This window comes from Notothenia rossii (genome assembly GCF_949606895.1).
Source record: "Notothenia rossii genome assembly, chromosome: 6".
Taxonomy (NCBI): domain Eukaryota; kingdom Metazoa; phylum Chordata; class Actinopteri; order Perciformes; family Nototheniidae; genus Notothenia; species Notothenia rossii.
In genome coordinates, this window is record NC_136909.1 from 28,506,891 (window position 1) to 28,531,253 (window position 24,363).

The window sequence follows — 24,363 nt, forward strand, 5'->3', positions numbered from 1 at the left end:
ATATTTAGGTAATAAGTTACCCAGTAGGCTACTGGAAAGTATCCCAAATTGTTGAAGTTATAATACAAGAAGATTTGTTAAAATGTTTCAGCATCTAAATGACAAAATGTAAATATATTGAAATCTAAATTATATCAATTACATGGGCAGTGAACAACCAGTTAAAAAACAAAAATGATACGATACGTGTGTACACACAGGCAACACTACACTTATGCTTATGAACCGGGCTGATTTTGTGTCCACTGGACGGCCTTTGCCTCATAAGAACTACGGCCCCCATGATGCATCGCGCAGTTGCGTCGTTGAAGTTCAAAGTTCCAATATTACAGTAAAAATAGGGTACTCGCTGTCTGGCAGCTTGTCTGTTTGCTGGGAATAATAAACAACTCGGTGGTCACGGAGAACTCTAGCCGGTTGGCACCGCAGCGAAAGCCGGCAGAGGAAAGCGGAGATGGCCCTCAGCTAATCAGCGCCTTGTGTTACTCAGCTGTCGGAGGATTTAAGGAGCGACGGCTAGCTGGATGCTAACATTAGCACGCTAGCTTGCCAGGAGCACATAGCAACTGCTGCTAGCTAACGTCACTGGACTGGTACTCTTCCCCCTCAGACTGCAGCTATGTTCGTCCAGGAGGAGAAGATATTCGCCGGGAAAGTGTTGAAAATACATATATGCACCATGGACGGCACGGAGTGGTTGGAGGAGGTCACGGAAGACACCACTGTTGAGAAACTGAAGGAGAAGTGCTTGAAACATGTAGGTTTTTGGGTTGTTTGTGTTTTCCCTTGTTGTTTTTTTTGTCCTGTCACTCCTCTGCCTGGGGTGTTTGCATTTTTCCCAACCCTCTGTGTAAACTGTCAGTGTCAGTGTCACTGGCTTTGTATTTATAGTAACTGGGTAGACCTTGCTATTTATAATTTAGCAGGTTGGCTGCCCCTCTCATGCTACCTAGCTAAAAGTCCGTCTCTGCCCCTTTTCTGTTAACAGTGGTGGCTAGACAGAGAGGCATGCTGCTTTACTGGCTGTCTATTATTATACAGCTCGTATAGCTTCTCCTTCTATGGCCTATATAGCATAACCTCAGGTGGCAGACTAATGATGTTTGTTTCTCATGACGACGTGAGAAGTGTGCAGATTCAATTACACATTTCTGTGTGACAACAACAAATGAACACAGAGTTCACATTGAAAATAGAAATGTATTACCAGACATCTGGCTTTCATTTACTAACTTTACTTGGACATCATCTACCTTTTTATAGTTTTAGTGCTAAAATAAGTAGTTGATTAGTGGCCTTTAAAATTAGTAGATACGTCTATAACACATCAGAACCTAATAAAAAGAGTTGTTCAAATCTCTCAGTCCCAGTTTAAAAAAAATGTTTTAATAATAATAATACATGAGACTTATATAGCGCTTTTCTAAAAACTCAAAGACGCTTTCCGGTTTTGATTAGTCTTTTTTAAATGTACAATTATATGACAAAGAGATATGCAGCACATACTCAGAATATGTATTGGTCTGATATTTGGCTTTAGCTTTAATCATTTATTTGCTGCTGGTAAACTGTACTTGTTTTTGTTACAGCTTTAAATTACTGACTGAAAAAATAATTAACAAACATTTTCAATATTGACCAATAATTTAAACAAAGTGTTAAGTGTAATGCCAACTATATTGTAGCTTCCTCTGATGTGAACATTTCCTATTTTCTGGTTCTATGACATTGTAAATACAATATTTACAGCTTTGCTCTTTTCTTCAAACAGAAAACACAGTTTGAAGATGTCACTTTTTCTTGCAGATTCTAGATTCTATGATTAATTGAAACAATAATTGATCAATTACGCGATAATATAAAGAGTCAAAAGGTGCATCTCTTCTGTCGGCTGTCTGCTAAGATGCTTTGTATTGTGTTTTGTTTTTACAGTATGTGCACGGAAGTCTAGAAGACCCCAAAACACTTACCCACCATAAACTCATACATGCTGCTACAGAGAGAGTCCTCACAGACAGCAAAACTGTCGCTGATGAAAATCTAAAAGATAAAGGTTTGTATTTGTAATGACCTATTTAACCCGTTTTCTGATCATGACGATCCCACACTGTTTTCCCTGAACTGACCAAGTTTCATAAATGTTGTAGAAGTTTTGCTTCTCATAAAGAAAAGACCGCCGCCGACCCCTCCAAAGATGGCAGAAGTTAGTTCAGAAGAAAAGGTAAGCTTTTATTATTATTTTAAATTCTGCACTAGAAATGTTGTGGCCTTATTTTTCCTGCCTTTAATTATTTCTCTTTGTTTTCTATCCTTATTGTCACAGAAGAAACAAGATAACAAGGCTCCAGACAAAGATGCAATTCTGAAAGCCACCGGCAATCTGTCCACGCGCCACACTGACCGCACTGTCACCCAGCATAACATCAGAGATGTAAGGGTCTGGGTGGTGGAAGATTTCACTTACAGGGTTGATAAAAAACTAATCACAAAAAAGTATAGATTATTAAATCTAAAATGCATTGTATGAATAATAATTATCCTACCAATTTAGACATGTGCTATTGGATCAAATATGTTAAGTATTTTTCTTGTGTTTGTGTTGTTCCAGTTTCAGACGGAGCTAAGAAAAATCCTGGTTTCTCTCATCGAAGTCGCCCAGAAACTTCTTGCCTTGAACCCTGACGCTGTTGAACTCTTCAAAAAGGCCAATGGTAAAGCGTACAATGCCATAAAGGAGACAGATCATCAACAGTCACCTTTTCTATGATTGTGCACACACATTGAGTGCCTACTAACCCACAAATAGAATACATAGGACATTGCAATCAGTTAGGATTCATCAAGCCAATCAGATTTTGCTCCCCTTCCTATGCCACATGCAATCTCATTAGAAGGCAATCGGAGCAGAAGGTTTTTTTCCGGGATGCGGGTTAAAACATTTTCGAAAATTACAGCATCTAAATATGTTTTTGTAGAAACACATAATACATGTTTAAACCTGAGGTAGGACGTTTAGAATTTATCATTATTATTTTTTTTTTAACAGGGCAATCTAAAAAAAACACCATCCCTCTATTAATCCTCTTTACACCTTCAATGTTATGAGGGATTGTGGAAGGCTGTAGCCAACCTCATTGCCCAAGAGGCAGGTTACGGCAAGGACAAGCAGGCAGTGTGTTGCAACACATACACACAGACATTTACATCTAGGGGCAGTACAGGGTTTCCAGTTGACGTGTGAAATGTGAGCACCTGGAGTTAGCTAACACAGGGTTGGGGATAACTCCACGTAGCCTCAGCTGGCGCCGGTTCAGCAGTAATGCAAACCTCTGAGCCGCAATTGAATTGAGTTTATTTTAATTTGATTGCTCTTACGAATTGAGAAATTAGATGGTTTGTTTTGTACTTTCTCAGTGTTTGTCATTAGACACAGTAAGCCTCCCTCAGAATGATTCTTTTACCTGCCTGAGCAGTACTTCAGTAGGTATTGTTGCTGGAACACTTTAAGTCCTCATGTGTATTGTTTTAGACAGTTCCCACATTGCCTAACTCTTATTCTCAGATATCTGAGCTCTTTGTTGTTCTTCGTCTTGTAGCGATGTTGGATGAAGATGAAGAGGACCGGGTGGATGAAACCGCCCTTCAGCAGCTCACTGAGATGGGTTTCCCTGAGAGCAGAGCCATCAAAGCCCTTAGATTGAATCAGTAAGTCTTTTTGAATAACAACTTATTCATAACTGGAAATGACTCAAAGTATTTGGAATAGGTCGGCACAAAAACACGTTTTCCTCATCTAATATTTCTTTCTGCAGCATGTCAGTTACCCAGGCGATGGAGTGGCTTATTGAGCATGTAGACGACCCCTCTGTAGACGCACCTATACCTGCCCCGGACTCCTCTGGGGCAGCAGGGGCCACAGCAGCTGCTACACCGGGCCCTTTGGCCTCAGCCTCTGCTTCTGCCCCAGCATCGGCCTCCGCCTCAGCATCGGCCTCCGCCTCTGTTCCTAACCTTCTCCGCAGTCTATCCAGCCAGGCGAGCTCTGAAGAGAGCAGCAGGCAGGACGAACTAACAGAGATCTTCAAGAGGATCCGCAGGAAACGGGAGTTCAGACCAGACTCCAGAGTGGGTGGCTTCATCCTGTCTGAGCTTTCATTCAGTACTACGCTGGCTTTTACATACTTTCATATAGCTCATCTTGGAGTTTTCTATAGTGCACATATTTCTGACTGAATCCTTTAGCTCTAAGATCTTAAAATTATTTTTATTTCAGAAACGGCTGCGTTAACTATGTTAGTGATCAGTCTGTAACGGCATCATCTGACATTCAGTATTTAGAAATGTAATAGATGAACAGAGGCAGACTCTTATAAAAAGACATTGGAATGTGCACTCATGGATATTAAGTGTTTAGTGGCTTTAGTCATAAGGTTTTTATGTCACTTTAATTATGTTCAGTCTTCTCATTTCCCTAATTGTAGAGTTTAATGTACCTCAGTTTAACAAGGGAACAGCTCCACGGTGTCTCCGAAAATAGAAAAGTGATTACAATTCTCTTCCATTAAAACACTGCTGTTTGAGTACTTCTAGCTACTTCTTCCACTGTCTGCTAATCTTTTTTTTTCCCCCAAGTCACCTGCTGAGCTCCATAGAACATTGGCTGTGTGTCTTGTTTAATGAGACTGGAACTTTTTTTACTAAACACATTGTCTTTTTCTTTGTTTCTGTAGGCTGTCATTGCGCTGATGGAGATGGGGTTTGATGAGAAGGAAGTGGTTGATGCTCTGAGGGTTAATAACAACCAACAGGATGCTGCGGTAGGTCCACTCCTCCACGACAGGAGTGTCTGAAAGCAGAGCTGGTAGAGCAGTAAATTAGTTAGAAGCACAGAAAAAATACAGCAGCAGCCGATAGTGATTTGGCCTTCTTGGTTTTGATAGAAAGCTTTCCTATTTGCAGTCTTTTACAAAGACCATGTGTGGCCCAACAATGCAAAACATACCATATCCATTTGAAAGTAAAAGGAAATAATCTGAATACAAATCCTATACTGTGCCGTCCATCGAAATATTAATGTATTTTCTAAAACTATATGGGAGTTTTGGTTTCTCACTATACATGTTTCCGTCCTGCAGTGTGAGTGGCTGCTGGGGGACAGGAAACCCTCTCCAGAAGATCTGGACAAAGGCATCGACACCAACAGCCCGCTGTTCCAAGCCATTCTGGAGAATCCAGTGGTCCAGTTAGGCCTCACCAATCCCAAGACCCTGCTAGGTAAAGTAGGAGTGTTCAAACTCCAGGACATTACAGTCTCATTCTGTACAAAAGGATACATCACTATCTGCAGCAAACATACCGAGGCAGGCTCAAAAGAAACGGGGGGAAAAAAACTAATAAAAAAAAATGCAATGAACTTCTTAACTGACAAAAGAAGAGACAATGCACTTTTTGTTTAGGGTGCTTTACCACCTACCCTTTTTGGTTTAGTTCAAACAAACGTGAGTCTGTTTGTCTGGCTAGTACAGCTCATTTGGGCTGGTGTGATAAGTGTCAATGGCACTATGGTGCTGCAAAAACATCTGTCAAACCAAGCTACAGGGGTAGTCATTAGTTTTGGTCTGCTTCATGGAACTACACTTCTTACATCATACAATAATTACAAGCAAATCGCCACAGATTTACTTTTTAACTCTGAGCCTAGGCTATACAGTTAAAAGGATTGCTTCCTAAAGACTAGGCAATCAGCAGATGCTTTTAATTGTAGTTTAGCTTTTGATTTAATGCTGCTAACACTTTGCTAGGAGAATGTAAAGTGGTTGATACGCTTTGTGTCTTCAAGTGATCCCCAGCTGGTTGTTTGGTCCGAGTTTGATTTAGAGCTTTAACACCCCCCTAATCAAAAGGGACCAAACGGGCACCGGCTTAATTTTGAGCTGTACAGGTTAGGTGTGAAAAGACCTTGAACAATCTACTTTTACTTCTAACGAGAAATAACCAATAGAAAATGTATATCATCAATTAAATCTATAGAACAAAATGGGGTTTGAACAAAATCGCTTTTACATTTAATTCTAAAGATATTTGAAAGGCTGCTGTTTCTTTCAAATATCTATTCCTTACGGGTTCCCCCTGTGTTTGTGCACAGCGTTTGAAGACATGTTGGAGAATCCTCTGAACAGCACGCAGTGGATGAACGACCCTGAGACCGGCCCTGTCATGCTCCAAATATCCAGAATCTTCCAGACCCTCAATCGCACATAGAGCCTCCTGGTGACCCCTGTGTGACTGCGGCAGCTTGTGCGTGTGTGTGTGTGCGTGTGTGTGTGTGTGTGTGTGTGTGTGTGTGTGTGTGTGTGTGTGTGAGCGTGGGTATGGATGTGTGTGTGTATCTGGGTGCGGCAGAGACACGAGTATTGTTTTTGCCTCGTAAAGACAAAGCTGGAGGAGTATGAGTTCAGATGTTACACATATAAACTATTTATAACAGTACAGTAAATACACTTATACGGAAGAAATGTTAACATAAACATTATTACAGTAATAATAAAAAAAAGAGATTTAGTATGTTTTTACATTTTAATGAGAACAATTTATAGTCATGACAGACATGATTTATTTTATATAATTTCTCCATGTGCAGAAATGACATCAGACATGAATTCAATGTTTACACTTCAAAGAAAACTGTTTTTGTATTTTTTGCAATATTTAAATATCAATTACAGTTTTGTCTGTCTCTTTAAATTGTTACATTTCATTTGTGGTGAATGTTTGAAAGACTTCTGTCAGTATCACAATTTGCTTTTCTTTCCTCTTTTTCTAGTTTTTATCAAAGTAACTGCTTATAATTGAGAGGCTGGTTGTTTAAGTATTGTGTGTTTGCTTAAGCTCGTTTCAAACGGGCTTTCAGACCGGTTACCTCTCGCTCCATTCACACCTGTGAGGTCACTGTAAATCAACCACCTCTCTCTAAAAAGTGGAGAACGTTTGTCCTTGGGCTTCTTCAAGAATATTTATTTGACTTTCTTGCCTTTTTAGATGAAAGCTGTACACTAAACTGTTTGTGTCTTAGTCATGTTTTTACAAGAAAAGGATATATTAGGCCTGTGTGTTTATTGTCAATGTGCTCTTGAATGTCATATTATCATGTTGCGCTCATTTAGCACTTGTTCACCTCTATGAATATGACTCACTGCAGCACTGAGGAAGTTGAAAGAAGGGTTCATGTTTTGTCTCTAAAGGCTGTAGTGGAATGTGGAAATGAAGCTGCGCCTAATATAAAAGGGGTTTGCCTTTTTGTAACCTTAAATTTGAATGACGAAAATGCGTGTTCACTTCATGCTGCAGGGGGAAAGCATCTTCATACACAAAGAAATAATAGAATTTGAGACGCAACCTGTGTTGGGTCTTTGGTTTACTTTTTTTCTTTTTCTTGAGAGCAGTGGACATTTATGCTGTCAAAACAAAACCAAAATGTCACTATATAACCTGCCTTGTCATTAGTTTTATCCATTGAAAAATGCCCTGTATTTCTGTGCAATAGCAAAGGACTTCTGTTGACCTTTAAAGAAATAGATTTGATTCGAGTTTTAGAAGTGTGTGAACTGCAATGGGTGTTCAACAATATTAGCCTTTGCATTGAGTAGTGAACATCTCAAGCTACGAAAAGGCATGCTAAGGCCGATCCTGCTTGTACTGAGAGTTACAAATCAATATGGAGGGTGGTGTGTTTTGCCAAGCTTTTGAGTGTTTTTATTCAATATTTAAAATGTGGTATTGATGTGACTTTCTGCTCAGGGAGGCTGAGATTGTTTTTCTAAACCTGTCCTTATGGCAAACCTCTGCTCACCCCATACTACTTTGGCATTTGAAAATGGCTTTAACTAATCTGTGGAGAACTTTATGAATAAGAGCACTAAAAGACATGGTTTCGTAAATGCAATATTTGAAAATATTTAAATGTTTTTAGAGAGAAGTGTCTGTTTGAACTATGTATTATTACATTATTTATATCGAAGCCAAACTAGCAACTTGCTCTTATTTATAGCATTTTTTAGCAAACCTCAAGCTAATCTACAAATGTGAAACAATTTTAATGATTCAAATGTTGTTTTTACAAACCATTGTGAAATGTGCTCATGGACTGGTAGGTCTCAGTGTGACTTAAAGTATTGTTTGAATAAAGAAGGATTTCTACACCACGTTCTGCACTGCAGTGGACATTCATCATGACCCAGTGACCAGCCACCACCTCCATGCTTTGCATCAGTATGCATACGCAACACTCCCGCAATATCTTGAAACAAACACTGGGAGATTGTAAAGAAAACATTTCCACAGGAAACGCAGACACCTTTCAAAATGGTCAACAGGAACATGAGAAAAGGAACTTTATTGCTGAGGGACACTGAAGGATTGTTGGAGGCACAGGTTTTTCTTTTCACTCAGCTTTCATGCAGGACTGTCCCCAATTAACAACCTATGCAATATACTCTCACGGTCTGTTTGTTCAGACAGCCTCCTGGCTACTGGCATTTAAATCACTATTGCATTAAAGGTTTTATTTGTGGCTGTATTATTTGGAATCAGTGTTTTCTTTGAATGGGTGACTAATCGAACAGGGGATAACTCATTGCCTCAAGAAAGTGCTCTCTCTTATGCACTCTATTTCTAATGCGTGGTCTAAGTGCTCTATTTCAGTTAGTACTTTCCAGACGATAAGGTTGAAATATCCTTAAGCTATGTGTAGTATTGTATATATTTTGTACTTATTTATTGACTCCATACATTCACTTTTTTTTTTTTTTAAATCAGACATGTTTCACCATAACATATATTGGTTTTACCTTCTTATCTCAGATTGGCTAGCTGAAAGCTAAATTCTCACCGATCATTTTTTTATTTAAATGTCAGTTTGGTACACAATTATATTCATTTGAACCCTTAGCAGCAGCTATTGTTGCACTATTATGCCATTTAGAGAAAAACATTAGAAATCCAAGAACAATTCTTCAAAATGAATTTATAAACAAATGCAGGTCGACACCCCCACCCCACTGACCATCAATGGTGCTGCTGTGGAGCAGGTGAGCAAAACCACATTACTGAGCACCTCTCCTGGAAGAACAACAACACGTCACTCGCCAAGAAAGCCCAGCAGCACCTCTACTTCATCCACAAACTGGAGAGAGCAGGAGCCCCATCCATCATGCACTCCTACCAAGGTGCCATCGAGAGCTTCATCAGCAGCTGCATCACGGTGTGGTTCTGAAGCTGCACCGTATCTATCCGCAAGACCCTGCATCGCATAGTGAACACTGCTGAGAGGTTCATTTGTGCCTCACTCCCAACACTCCTGGACCTTTTCACCCACAAAGCACTCAGCATTGTGGGTGACCCCTCTCACTTCCTTCAGGGAAAAGGTTCTGTCAGGATGCTGACCTCTGAGATGCAGCCTTAGCACTTTTGTTTCCTCTGTTTTATTTGTAACATTATGTGTATTTATTTGTCCTCAAAGTTTTCCTTTCCATTTGCTGTATTTCACAGAGGCGTCGTTTTTGTTTACACAACCGTAACTATGTTTTGTGCATGAAAGTTGCACCAATTTCTTTTTGAGAAAATAAAAGTAAATAGCAGTATATTTGTGTTTCTGCACATATTTGTGTAGGCTTGAACGATCTTTCTATGCAGAATCCACTACATAATGCCTTAAAAGATGAGTGTGCTTTTGATTAAGCCCCACTGTGTGTAGTTGGTTGTACAAAGTGTCTTGTATAAAGTGTGTACCATTTGGTGCAATGGTTTGGTTTGGTAAGTGTTTGAGTGCAGTCATTCATTTTGCAAGATATATTAGGTGTTTTGCACTTTGGGTGTAGCCTACAGGATGTTATACATTTATGTAGGCTATATATATATTTTTTATATTTGAATTTGTATTCCTCCGGATTGTGAGAAACAGCATTTGATCTCCCTGTCTGTATCTCACACTCAGAAGATTGACAATAAAGATAACATGACTGTAACATCCTGGGAATGTTTTTGCTGCCAAAGGAGGTTTTACCAGTTATTAAATCCAAGGCTTCACTTACCTTTCCACCTTTGAATGTTTAATAAAGACATACAAAATTATAAATGTTTGCTGTTTGCTAGTAGTAAAAACGGATTGTATTTGTTGATTATTGTACCTTAGGTGAACATCAGTCCATATTTTAGAATACATTTCTTCTTGCCACTGTATAAATATTTTTGATGCATTTAATTAGACATTACACATTTCAATCCATTTCACAATTTCACAGTGAAGCGATGTGGACTGAAGTCTGGGCGCGGGTTTCCTTGTGCGCAGCTGAGCCTCTCATGTCTGACTTGGAGGGCACTGTGAGTTTTAAGAAGCTTCCGATACTCAGCATTGATGTCGCAGTTCCTCCTCCCCAGATCAGTGTACTCCTGCTGCAGGTGGTACAGCGCCTTTCTGCTCTCATCCAGGGCAGTCTTCTGTTCGCTGAGCCTGAGATCAGAGTCGCTGGTGTGTCGTCCGTTTGTCTCTGCCCGTTCTTGTTCCTGAAGCATAGGGAAGATTTCCTGAGCTCTCTGCAGAACCCCAGCCAATCTGTGCTTCTCCTCCAGAGTTTCAATCTGCCTTGTCAATGCTTCCTTGAGCTCGACGCGATGCTTCTCACACCTGTTTTTTTCTTTTTCCAGAGCAGAGGAGATGTGATCGAGTCTCTGCCGCAGATCAGAGTTTCTCGTCTTGTCCTGTTTCAAGGCTTCTTCGAGTTCTGCCTGGCTTTTCTGGGTCTCTGACTCCTTTGCTTTGAACTCATCTACCATGCACTTGAGATTAGTGATGGTAAAGTGGTTCTCGGAGATGGTATCATCTTTCCGTGACAGCATCTCTTCATCGCGCTTAGAGAGAGAGCGGTGTTCTGATCTCACTCTGTCATATTCTCTCTCCAGGACATGGAGTTTAGCGCTGATGTCTGTCTTCTCCATCCTCAATGTCTGCATGTCGTTCATCAGACGTTCTGTGGACATGGATGCTTCCCTCAGCTGGTTAGTGAGGTTTGTCAGTGGTCCAGCTACAGCATGCTTTTCTACAACCATCTTCTCAAAGCGCTTCTTCTCACTTTTGAGAGACGACCTGAGAAGTTTCTCGGCTGTCAGGCTCTTTGCCAAAGCCAGAGTCTTCTCAGACAGCTCTTTCTCTTGGCTCTGGACCTTTTTGTTGGCCATGGAGAAACGAGACTTCTCTTTCCTAATGGCGTCCTCCACTCTGTGGCAAGTTTCTCTTTCTGCCTGAAGCTGATTCTCTTCAAACTGCTGTGGATTTAGAGCAGCTTCCAGGTCACCTTGCAGCCTTGTGTTTTGAGAGGCCAGGTGTTGGTTCTCCTGAGTCAGACGGGCCAGTTCTTGTGCCTCCTTCTTCTGCTCGGAGACAACAGTCTCGTGGTCCCTCTGCAGCGAGCAGCTTTTCGTACGCTCTTCTTTGAGGTCTGAAGCCCACTGGTTCACTTTCTCCTGCATTGAGGAAACGATGCTGACCTTGGCTTCATTGTCGCTTTGGAGACTCTGGAGATTTGAGCGCAGGGATTCAATGTCATTGTCTTTTGTCAGACTTTCCTCCTGCTGCTCATTGAGACGGTCCTTGAGTTCTTTTTCTTCCAGAATCAGCTCTGCGATCTGTCTTTTGTGCTGCCTGGACGATTCCTGCAGATCTTTCCGGAGCTTCTCAATCACCTTCTTGTCCTCCTCAAGCTCAGAGGTCATTTTAGAGATTGTGTCTTTCAGCTTCTCTTTCTGTGACTTTTTGAAATCAGCCATTTGTGCCTTCAGGCACTCCCTTTCAACACGAAGGGAGTTCTTTTCAGCTTGCTTCTTCTCAAGAGCCTTTGCAAGAGCGTCTTTTCGTTTTCGCTCCTGCTTCAGGGCTTCTTTGTGTTGAGCTGTAGCTGTTTTCTCTTTCTTCAAAGCCTCCTCAAGAGCAGCTTTGGCTTTTCTCTCCTTCTCCAGGGCTTCATGAAGACCAGGTGATTTCTTAGATCTCTCAGATTTCTTAGATTTCCTAGATCTCTCAGAGTCCTCTGTCTGTGAAACATAAAACAATTATAATTGTGTTGTCTATGTGCAGTATTTTTAGATGTTAAAGCTCCCATGTCATGCTTTTCCGGTGATTACCCGTCCCCTTGTGTGTTATGAAGGTTTTTCTGCATGTAAACGGTGTGCAGAGTCAAAACCATAGGTCAAAACCCTTAAAGTACACCCTGTAGCGAGTAAAACTCTAACACAGAAAATACCTCCCCAAAACGCCTCGTTGGTGAAACGTCATCACCCATTTGATCCTTCCGGGTACGTGCTTACGAAAGCACGTACCCGGAACTATATGGGCCAGTCCGTGGAGCCGTTACGTTACGTCCGCGGAGCCGTTACGTTAAGCCCCCGCTGATTGGTCCAAATTGACCAATCCACACACACACTCAGTGCAGGTAGCTCTGCTGATTTCTGCTCCCTGGCTGCAGGCTGATAACAGACAGTTGGGATCGCGCCGAAATTCTCTCTGCAGACCCATTCTCACAGCGTTTATCAACCTTTTTCTTACTCAATATCAAGCCACACTTATTGTTTTTACTTCGGCTGTGACTTTGTGTGTGCTCAGGGTGAGTTTGGCTGTGTTTCGCTGTGTATCGCTAAACAAGGAAACCACACCTCCACGGAGCTCAGCGCGATTCACAACGTGAACCAACCAATCAGAGCACACTGTGCTCACAGAGAGGGTGGGGGCTGGAGCTATTGGAGCCACAACGACCCGTTAAAGGCAGAGATTGAAATTCAGTGAAAACACGTAGTTTACAGAGATGCTGTATGAAACCAAAGTGATTTTGGAAAATTGCACAATATAAATCTATTCTAGTAGACCTCAAAAATGGAATTATGATCAGTGGAAATGGCCATGAAATGGGACCTTTAAAGATGTCTACTTTTGAACAATATTTGATGGAACTCTTATCTTACCTCGTCGACAGAAGTGTCGCTGTAGTTTTTGCTCCTGCTAGAGTCAGAGGGCTGTTCCTTAAAGTGTACATCTTTCTTAATGTCTTTCTCAGCCTCCTCTGCAAACTCCTGCACCTCCTCAATTTCCTCCTCAATCTCCTCCTCTATCTCCTCTTCTATCTCCTCCTCTATCTCCTCTTCTGTCTCCTTTTTTATCACCTCAATGTCTTTAGAGGAATGATTTCCCGGGAGCCAAGAAGAGTCGAGGTACTGCAGGGAGAAGACTGATTTACGTCTGTCCATTTTCTTATTGTGTAGAAACGGCTGCAAACTATTGATAATGTGGATTCAATGTAGCGGGGATAACACCTGGTGTGTTAAAACTGTGTGTGAACTGCAGTGTGTGATCTGTAGTAATGCCACCTGAGAGACCTGCAGTGTGTGATCTGTAGTAATGCTACCTGAGAGACCTGCAGTGACCAGGTTCCTTTTGTCTTCTTCCAAGCATTCAGTATTTCATCATCTGAGCGGAACATTCTGATGGGCTTCTGTCCACTGTCACATTCTACATTCCTGAGTTCCAATGGCTGAGTTCTCTGAAGTGCCTTCATAACTCCGTAGCATTCATCTATTTGCAATTCACAAATGTATGTCTTATTAAAATAAACATAATTTAATTGTACATTCTGTTCTTGTTTATGTTATTCTATTCAACATGTATAGACTTCTGCATTATGGTCACTTGCCACATTATGCTTATTGTATTTTATTTTGCATGTATAGTTCACTTCTTCTGCATTACTTGCACATTTGTCTTGCAACATAACCTTGCACTATTGTATTACTACTCTGGTACTATTTTTATAGTCAATTTTTATTTTTGTATTTGTTCTATTGTTTTATGTCTTATATATTTATGTTGCATTGTTAGAGGTGCCTGGGACTAAATATGTCCATTGCCCTCACTACACTGTAGCTTCTGTGCATATGACAATAAAGCCTTTGAATCTTATATAATGAATCTTTAAAGCCTTCTTCCTTCTCTAGTTATATACATTCTTATAGTTGTAACATGCCAGGCAAACAAACTATCTGCATTACATCAAAAAAGTTGGTGGGAATATTATGTTTTGGATGCTTTGACCCTTTAAGCATCTTCTAAGCAAAGTCCTCAAAGGCTTTCCCACAATGGAACTCCTGCATGGACTCGGTTTTGTATTGGAAGATTAAACATGATAATCAAAACGCCTTACCAATTGAAACATCAATGTTTCTGTATGTAGACAGGTTTTGAAAGATAAATAGGAAGCTGAATTCACACATTAAGACAACAAGACAACATTTAAATCAGGAATTGAGAGGAATAGTGCTTTCTTTTTTTGAATGTATTTTTACAACCTATGTTTTATTTTTAACCTTATAAGAATAATCTTATTCATTTTTTGTTGTTCATATATATTGGTTGAAAATAATGTCTACTTTTAAAGTAATTGGAGTTATTACTAAAATAAACAGACTCTCAAAATAAACTCCCTGCAGCCATTGAAAGGCCACATCTCTTATTTTAAAGCAGGAGTTGCACGCAATTACTCTGGGTGATTTCTGATCCAATGGCTCTGTGTGTGTTCTGAGTGTTTTTTTCCCTATAAAACAGTTGCGGGGGAAGCAGGTACTCTGCGAGTCACAGACATTAATTCATAGATCAAAGCAGACTGGTTTACAGACTCTCCTGTTTTGCCAATCCGGTGCTTAAACCAATAGCTCTACACCCCTGGCCGAAATGTCCATAAAATTAAGTCTGACTTCAAAATATAGTCTATCTCAAATAATGTATGCTCCGTCATTTCCCCACGTAAACATAACAGTCTGCAATGAAATGGTTGTCTAATGTGTGTTCCACTTCCTCCTTGGTGCATCGGTAACTTTCTAAAAAAAAATAAAGTCAGGAAAACGAGAAACGAATCCGTTTTCCTGACTTTATTTTTTTTCTCTCTTCCTTTTTTTAAAATTTGTTTTCCATGTCCCTTGAGGGGGGAGGCGGAGCTATACAATACCAAACACGTTTTATTTCAAGACACTTCATTTCACCACTAGATGGCGTTATTGGTCAATGTCACAAGGACAACACAGGAACACAACAATACAAAGGTGTAGATCTATTGAGATAAGTTCATTCTAAAATAAAGACATCATTTAGAAGAGAATAGCTGGGCATGTGAGTGGATTGAGTCCACATTATGCAAGACTCAGCAAGAGTCTAGTGTTTACATAAATATAATTAATCAAAACTAAGCAGATTTATACCGTATCAGAATCTGAGCCAACTGACTGTTATGGCTGTTAAAATTAATACATTATAATTAGGAGTGTGTGGGTAGCTCTTGGTCTATAACTGGCTGTTATTACCAGTATCACTTGTAACAGTCTGGACGGTAATCACGCATGCGCAGTCGCTGCTTTACGAAGGCTGGGATGATAATTACATTTCTATGGGCAGAGCGCGAACACACCACCGGTCCTCCCTGCAGAGCGCCAGCCACTTAGGTATGTGTTTATCTGGTAACTAACATGAGGCGTTTAGTACAGAGATAGATTTTAAGACGGAAAGCCTCTGTACGTCGTGTTTCTTCACCGGAGAGCACTCCCCTTTTTCTGCCTGGCGTTTTGTTCGAGCGGAAAGCCTGCCGTGGAGCGGTTGTCACACAGGCCGCGGATCGGGTCTTGTTGCTGGGAGGAGACCATCCAGACTTGCCTCCCTGTTAGCATTATTAGCTGGCTACGATGCCCCGCTGCTGCTGGTGTATTTTCTACACGGCAGGCCACTGTAAAGCGAGGCAGGACCTTGGATAACTGGTTATACCAACGGAACTGAAGGGTCACTTGGAGAAACACCACACCTTTCAAGGTAACGTCTTCCCCGCTTGCTAACGTCACACACGGGGCCGACGAATGCAGCTCCTCTAACGTTACAGTACACACCAGCTAGCTAACGGTTAGCGAGCTGCTTTACATCTGCATGCATGGTCGTGCAACTAATCTAATGTTAGGCAAATGTGTACCATGTCTGTAAGCAGCTCATCCCTCGTTGCTTAGGTTAACATATCACCAGGTACAAAGCTAATGTTTTGATTATAGCTAATTTAGGTTATTAGCTATTCCCTAGATTGTTCATCAGGCCAGCATTGGGACGTTAATGATAACATCAGTGATGTAAAGTAACTATTATTTACTCATGTACTATACTTAAGTACAATTTTGAGGGACTTGTACTTTACTTGAGTATTCAAATGTTACTTTGTTCTCCTACCCTACTTCAATTAAGAGGTCAATTGTGTACTCTACTATTTACTGAACGACATTTATTTAATACTTGTAGTTACTTTGCAGATTTCTGATTACTGTTATGAAATTCAATCAACACTGAAATAAGACTTGGGTTATACCTGGAGTAAATCCACAAGCTACCCTGCAGTATACAAAGGAATCAATATTAGCTCCACCTTTACCAGCTTTGATAAACACAGGAATGCATCTAAAATAATAATCAAAATATATATAATTCCCAAATGGTCCAATCTCCATAATGAGAACGTTTACTTTTGCTACTTGAAGTATAATTTGATGCCAATACTTTTGTACTTGAGTAAAATGTTAAATTCAGGACCAAGTATTCCTGCTCTCTGATACTTCTACTTTTACTTAAAAAGACCATCTGAGTACTTATTCAATCTCTGGGTAACATAATGTTGAGTTGGTACGTTGAGGATATTCTACAATATAACATGTTGTTATCTTACGTCATAAACGACATTAGTGTCATTTTCTGTGTAATGTTAAGCAGGTGTTTGCACTTGTTTTTCTACAATGTTGTGGTCCTTCATGTCAGTACTATGGAGTCGTGTCCAGCAAAAACAAGTGACCAATGCAATATTGCGATGGTACTATCTAGGCAGTAAATCAGCCTGAATGGAAAAGTGAAAGTGCTCTGAGTTTGATATGGCCTCTAATTAGAAACATGAGTCTGCTAGACCTTGGCCACTGCAGATGACCTGGTATACAGTAATAATACGATTTTTTTGGGCCAGATAACTTTAAAACTTTAAACTCATCTACAAGTGCTTCAGAGGAGAGCTGACTACAACATGAAAACAAAAATATGAACCAAATGAATTAAATCTGTTTTAAGAGACAGAGGACATCATTTCTTTCACTGAGACACCAAACATATTCTTCAGGGGTGGCTTTTTTGTTGTTGTTGCAGGATTTGGGTAATATCAATAAGAGGCATAGGTTAGCTTCCTCAACTATCAGTAAGAGTTCTCTGTTTTCTTACTGTCAAAATGGGCTTCCTGCATGTCATTTTGGTTCAAGCAAAACATTTTTTTTTATTGAAAGACAAAAGTTACAGCCCAACATCAGATACCTTTTGCCATTCATAATGACCATAACTTTTCATGTTTGAATACAGCACTGTAGAGTCATTTAAGTACCACATGAAGCAAAGGCACTGTCCCAACACTCATCAAGCATCGACTTAATGATTGTGATTATGCCAGCAAACATGCCACTTTGGAGATTTATCTAAACAACAAGATGTAAGCCTGGTTGACTACTAAAGGAGGGAGGGGTAACTACAGCAGTATTTACTTAATAATCACCTTAAAGCAGATGGAGATTTTATTTAATTACTAATTTAATAATCAAGCCACTCTCACAAGCCATGTCGATGACTTTACCACTTTGTCGATTATGGATGGCTAGTGTCCTCTACTCGGCAATGTGTTCACTATAATGGAACATATTTATTTTTTCAGGATGGATGTTGATTTATGTGCTGGCGGGGACAGCACCAGAAGAAAAGTGGACTTGGCTGGAGTTTCGGACGTCACAATGGACCTCGTACCATTGGAGATGTACGATTCTGCCAGAGCAAAAATAGCTGCCAACCTGCGGTGGCTGTTTGCCAAAGCATATGGCATTGGTGAGTAATAATATTTACATTCATGCTGGACAAACAATAAATAGGTTTTGTTTTCTTTAGATTTCCTTTACATGACCTACCTACTTAATATATATATGTATGTGTATATGGTTTATTAGAAACTTGGATAGTGGTATCTGCAACATATTTTCCTCCTATCATAGTTATTTCAGAGGTTATTGTTGCATACTTTTTCAAAATGTTATCCACATACTGCCACCATTGTGTTAAACTTCCATGATGAAACATAGACAGGAAAAGGGAAAGAAAGCCAACATGAATTCCCCCATGACACTTGGCAGCTGAAGCCTCCCTCACTGACTCACCAGATCCTTCCATGCGTGTCTGTCGGCCAGTGAGATTGAACCAAAATGAGGCTGAGTGACAGGAACTGAGGATTAGGGTTCATTTGTTAGATTGGCCTCAGAGCATGGAAAATACTGATCTGCACCGCCAGTCACTCACCCCCCCCCCCCCCCCCCCCCCCCAAATCTGTTAATATGGGATTGGCCTGTAACTGGGCTTTTCAGTCTTGTCTGTGCTTGCAACAGTCTACTGATGAATACAAAATGAGCTGTATGGAATTGCATTTGAGGACAACCCTTAAGTAGACATTTCCTTGTGGCTGCAGAACAAGCAACCTTGAAACCCCTGGCACGATTATTGCTTATCTTCGGTTGATTTCTTCATGTCCTAAGTGCACTTTCTCTTCCTGGGCGCAGCTAGTGCATGATGAAGCAAACTATTCACATTTTCTTTATGTTTAGAAGAATGTATTGTGGATGTAAAGTTTGGGTAAACTTAAAGTCGTCCTAGTTAGTTAACAGTTAGTTTGAAAGTCAGACGGCCATATGAACCTTTACACAGGTTTTGCGTGCTGTAATTTGTATTATTCCTGTTGGTAAGTGGCTTCTAATATGTTCTCTATGTAAGTTCTGGTAGACAAAATCTACAGTTCCTGCTCTGCCAAATTGTATTTAGATGTATCTGAAGATATATGAGATCAGCAGTCTGAGGTGATCAAGTCAATTGGAGATATTTTCTAAAATGTTTTTAGTGTAATGTTTATGTGCACCTTTGTAACACATCTTACCTTCATGATCATTATTGTTTTGTTAAATTCATTTAGAGTGATGTTGATTCCAAAGACAGATGTGCTGCTGTTGGAATGTTATTAAGTTATATTTAGAGGTTTTTAACACCCAGTTGTCTATACTGCCAATAACTATCTTATTGGCATATACTGGTTTTGACCAAGTTACACAACATCATAGCTTTTTTGAATTAGTGGTGGTTGTCAGCTGTGTTGTTTTATCCCAACTGTAACACCCTATATCTTTGTATATCCACAGAAGTTGAGAGCAGTGAACAGTCAAATGTACTTTTCTTGAAACAGACTCCTACCCTTAAAATCTACCGGCCACTAAACTGTTGCCATGTTTTTCAGATACACCAGATATTATCATAGACTTTGGAGTCCAGTGTTTCTTTGTGCATACCTATATATTATCCATGGGTAAAAAAACCTGCTGTGTGAGAATGTTGGCCTAATTTCTCTCCTAGATTATAAATATTTAACCTCTTAACGCAGATATGGCAACGGAGAACATCCTGACTGTTTGGCATTTGTTTAATCATCCCTCCTGGAAAGGTTGCAGGATGAACACCACAGAAAGCCGCCATTGTTTTTAATCCAGGGCTGCTATCTACCTTTTGGTTTGCAACACAGTGTCTCCTTATTGTAGAAGTTAAGCCAAGTCAGTGCAAGCCTTGGCTACTTATTGCACAACGCCCATCATTCACTGCTTTGCATGTCTGTTGCATCAATGTAATCTCTGGTCAAATCCTCCATCAGGATTTAACAGGCTCATACAAGCTTTTCTTTGTATTCTGCGGTCACATTTATATCTGTGGTCATTACACAGATTTTCATAATGCCCCGGGAACTCATAATAAACAACTGACAGTACGATTGGAGATTTCATGGTAATCCAGGTTGTGGATGGAAAGCTACTGTCTGTTTTTTTAGGCCCAGCGTTTGCCCTAGCATGTTCATTAGGCTTCCCATTTGTGTAGAGTTCATTCAAAAGCTAAGGCATGTGCTTGCTCAGTTCACTGGCTGTACTCACTGGCCCTAGCTAACGATGCACGCATGAAGATGGAGCATAACAATATCTCTGCACAAACAATAAGCATGCATCGCAAATGATTTGGACGTACAGTTACAACAGAAAGCACACATTTTCTCCAAAGCTTTGGCAGCACTGAGCGAGTCATCTCTCAGGTGCAACCACAATTATCTTCCTCCCCTGGGAACTGAATATACTAGACCCCTTTGATTTTTCCCCTGTGGCTCTTATGGTGTCTCCTAGTGCTGCCTTCTTTGCTTGGCTCTCACAATGACTGCCAGAAACAAACAGCGGCGTGTAAACAAGTGACGTGGTTCTATTTGAATTAAGTGTCGTCATGTTTGGGGATGGTCAGGGATTCAGGTGTATTTAGTGTGTGTTCATTACCGTGCGATTGGCGATCACAATGTCTGTACACATGCTCTCCTGTCCTGCTGACACAGCGGCTCCTCAGCTTGTCCTTAGCCGTGCTCTCCGCTGCTCGTGCCGATCGTGTTGTGGTGCAGCTCATGCTCCGCTGACTCTGCCGTTGCACATCCCAGTTGTTTTTCAGCCAGACCATGTCCTCATGCTCCACCCCATCTTTGTTATTAAATGTTTCTGCTTGGCCCATGGTGGCAGGAGGGCGGGGGGCAGCTGCCACACAACATCATTGTCTTCGTAATGAAGTCAAACGTGAAGTCTCTCCCCAGCCAGACCCCTTTTGTTTTTATACACAATCATTACCCCTGTTCTAGTTTGTCTATGTAGTGAGACACAGCTCTCTAGGAGTGACCCACACTAGTGGTAGCTGTGCATTAGATGAATGCTGTTTTACAATAACATCCTTATTTACGCTAATTTGTGCAGTGACAGTTTGTCGTTGAGGCTTCTGTTGTGTTAATGCATGCGGAATACACAGTGAGTATGATTCATACTGTCTGAGGTTTAGCAGCTACTTACATAAGGGTTGTGTTTATCATATTAATATCGCCATTTCAGTTTATACCTTATCATGCAATCTCATTCTTACATATCTTTATAGCTGTATGTTAGATTTGATGCGTCAAACTAAAGGCTCGTAATCACTCCCTGATGGAAATGCCCTGAGCCTATTGTTAGGTTTGGGATATCCCCACTTCTTCAGTAGCAACAGCAAATGACAAGACTGTGATGCACCACTTTGCACAGGAAGAAGCAACAACAGATCTAACAACAGAACAGAGCAGCACTTTGGTCAGGAGGAATCTTAAAACAAGACTGAATATATTAGAAACTCTCTTTTCATGTCATGGATTTGATCCTATTCTAAGATACTTTTGAGTAAAAATCAAGACGGTTGCCACACACGGGGTAATACCACACATTTATACATTAAGATAAAACCACAAAATATAATATGATGTAGGCCTCAAAATTAACTTAACTGTAAATGACTGCTGACTGCCACACATTCAATGTGAGACTTAACAGTCCGTCGCCCTACCACAATACGCTATGATGGCCACAAATGAAGTATAGTAAAATGGTGTCCCCCTAGTGATTTGAACCGGAAAGCAGATTTCCATTTGAACTGGGCAGTTAATTTGTGCTCCATGTATTAGGATCTACAAAACCTGCTGGAAGGAGCTGCCTTCCTGTGTTCTGACGTGTGTCTCTCTTTGTCCTGCCAGTCAGAGCAGATGCTAAGACCCCTTCACATGCACCCATACGGCTTATGCTGTGCTATTGCAGCTCTACAGATTGAACAGAAAACAGTTTTTTCTGTCACCACATCGCACCATATAGTGCAGGGTTTTGGACAAGCTTTGAGACTATTTTAAGCCTCTGTTTGCAGTATAAATGATGTGTACATGCCTGAAGTCAACTGCTTCAACCTTTGCCCTTATATGGCTGTGATTTCTGCTATCGAGAGTGACTTCACATCCAAAGCAACAGAAACTCTTGTGCAGTTCATTGTTTCCTTTCTCTTTTTTTCTTTTTGAGTCCAGTATTGTTATGCAAAGCCCACCGTGTCACCTGAGAGGCCTGCTCTCACTGAGCACTCAGATTAGCAATGATCTGTTTCCCAATGAGCTCCTGAGGCAGTGAGCTCTGACTTACACTTACAAATGGCCATGTTTGCTCCATGTACACTAACGCAGGCGTAGAACAAATATTACATGGAAAGTTGTCACATTCCTGTGTCCTGTTGACGCTGAAAATGTTTGATGGGTGTATGCTGAAGCAGATGGAGATGTAGCACTGTCATATTCATACAGTATCTTGCTATAGTGTTTTACCAGCGAACCCATATGTCTATCTTAAACAACACATGGCTTCCCTAACCACCTTCTTCATTGCAGACCATATTCCAGAGGATTTAAGGGACCCCTTCTACACAGACCAGTACGAGCAGGAGCACATAAAGCCGCCTGTCATCCACCTGCTGCTCTCCTGCGAGCTCTACTGCCGTGTCTGCGCCCTCATCCTCAAGACGGAGCAGGCGGCGTCCCTTCAGTCCCACCTGTCCGTCATCCAGGCCCTGTCCAGAAAGGGCATTTATGTTGTGGAAAGTGACGATACTCCCGTCACAGATGAGGACCTGGCCTGTTTGCCCATCAAAATGGTGAGTGTTTGGACTTAATGTTTAGGTGCATGTGTTTGCTTTATACTCCTATTGTATTCAGCGTAAGCAATACATGATGTTGATGTAGCTTTGATCAACCTGTAGCACACATTTCCTTTCAGAGAAGAAAGAGATCAGGGCAGAGGCTCTAACAACTTTGCACATTACCTGTAACATCCACAGCTCTTCCTGCTTCTGATGTGTTATCTTTCCACAGAGAGACCAGTGGAAAAGGCTTCTGCTTCTATCCAGCAGTTCAATCCATCTCACATACAAGCCTTTCAGGCACTGGGAACTAATATCTACTGTGTACTTTAAAACCTTGTTTATAGATATGATATATATACTAGGGATGGGAACGATTAATCGTATATTAGAATATTCTAAATTATTCAGGTATTCGAATAATTATTCAGGTATTCGAATATGAGTTATTATTATTTTATTTTTTTTGGGATGGATGCCTAAGTTGATTACATATTATCAAATTGAATAATTCAATGTATACGACAGTGCCATAGCTAAATGTGTTAGGTGATGTCTAAAGGTGTGTTTTGCTCCGCTCACCGGTCCCTCACAGCGGACAGAGCTGCAGGTGCTGATCTCTCTCTCTCTCGCGTCCGGTTATACTTCACTCGCGTTTATGTCCAAATCCATCAGATCTAGCTAGTTCTAGCCAATGATATGGCTGCTGCCCTCCCTATACGCAGATCACGCGGACTCAAACCTCATCTTATGCCCAAATGCGGTGCAAATGCGCTCCGCATCCGTTGCGAGGTTCCGGCGCTAACAGTTCATGAGCGTGTCCCCCCGCCCCCTGTCAACACTCGCGACACATGTGTGGCCAGCCTAAACAACAATAAGCGCTGCTTGGCAACCGTATGTGGCGGCAAAGTACATAGACATTTTGACAGAAGAGATTTAGTTTTGCCGGTATTCAACATATTTTACCAGTCATAGTCCGGTAATTATTTACACTCTCTAAGAAGAGTCCTACAAAACAGACATGGCGTAAAAAATGAGTAATGTGTGGAAATATTTCGACCAGGTTAGTGAGTGCGGTGTAGAGGTCAAACTATGCCAAATTAAACTTATATATACATGCTATACCTTGCTATACCCGCAACCTCCGTTCCAGCTGAGAGGGTCTTCTCGACAGCTGGCCTGATTGTGAATCGCCTCCGCACATGAAAGCTGTAGGCCTATAGCTGTCAAACTGTGATCACCAGTTCAATACATTTGACACATTCGACTTGGTTTCTACACTTATTTGAACATGTATGTATTTATTTCCAAAAGTTCTTGAAAATGAAAATGTTGGGATTCTTTTTTTTTGGCGTGGGTTAGGGTCATTGGTGGGTAGCCTGCATCCTGTAAGTCATCAGCAGCACCACGTCGCAGGGTGAAGAATAAAGTACAGGACACCCCCCCTCCCTCCTCTGTAGTAATGAGATCCGATGTCTCACTATTTCACCAAGAGCACTTCACACAGGATAGATAAACACCAACCTGCTAACTCGCTCTCAGTCAGCTCCCTACCTTTTGTGTTACCATGGAAACCAGCTATGGTGTAGAGCAGGCTTCCTCTCTGCCGGCTGCGGCTCAGCAGGGATGTGCGTCTGCTTTTCCTGCTAGAGGCCTGACAAAATAATCCACGCAGGCCTGTGTGATCGCAGCCA

The 24,363-nt window shown here is 41.0% G+C and overlaps 2 protein-coding genes across 3 annotated transcripts in view; both read left to right on the plus strand.

The window, feature by feature from the left end:
- The first annotated feature begins 297 nt into the window (after window positions 1–297).
- Window positions 298–8,575, plus strand: ubac1 (UBA domain containing 1). 2 transcript variants are annotated; one of them, XM_079690196.1, is made up of 11 exons: window positions 298–757; window positions 1,933–2,053; window positions 2,148–2,221; window positions 2,324–2,431; window positions 2,609–2,711; window positions 3,597–3,705; window positions 3,813–4,125; window positions 4,731–4,817; window positions 5,136–5,274; window positions 6,146–6,301; window positions 6,336–8,575. In XM_079690196.1, the coding sequence occupies exons 1-10, from the start codon at window positions 620–622 to the stop codon at window positions 6,259–6,261; spliced, it is 1,308 nt and encodes a 435-aa protein (XP_079546322.1). In that variant the 5' UTR covers window positions 298–619; the 3' UTR covers window positions 6,262–6,301; window positions 6,336–8,575. The 2 variants fall into 2 exon arrangements, with proteins under 2 accessions (XP_079546322.1, XP_079546321.1); XM_079690195.1 differs by having other exon boundaries at window positions 299–757; window positions 6,146–8,575.
- A 6,878-nt stretch (window positions 8,576–15,453) lies between these two features.
- camsap1b (calmodulin regulated spectrin-associated protein 1b) overlaps window positions 15,454–24,363 on the plus strand; it is a 30,792-nt gene continuing 21,882 nt past the window's right edge. Inside the window, 3 exon segments of the mRNA XM_079685990.1 lie at window positions 15,454–15,892; window positions 17,802–17,968; window positions 22,422–22,684. Coding sequence (XP_079542116.1) covers window positions 17,803–17,968; window positions 22,422–22,684 — 429 coding nt within the window. The 5' untranslated portion in view covers window positions 15,454–15,892; window position 17,802.

What these genes read in the sequence shown, in the direction of transcription:
- ubac1 (XM_079690196.1), top strand. Translation starts at nt 620, where the DNA reads ATGTTCGTCCAGGAGGAGAAGATATTCGCCGGGAAAGTGTTGAAAATA. An exon ending in AAGTTAGTTCAGAAGAAAAG is followed by an intron (nt 2,222 to 2,323) that starts GTAAGCTTTTAT and finishes TTATTGTCACAG; the next exon opens with AAGAAACAAGATAACAAGGC. An exon ending in CAATCCCAAGACCCTGCTAG is followed by an intron (nt 5,275 to 6,145) that starts GTAAAGTAGGAG and finishes GTTTGTGCACAG; the next exon opens with CGTTTGAAGACATGTTGGAG.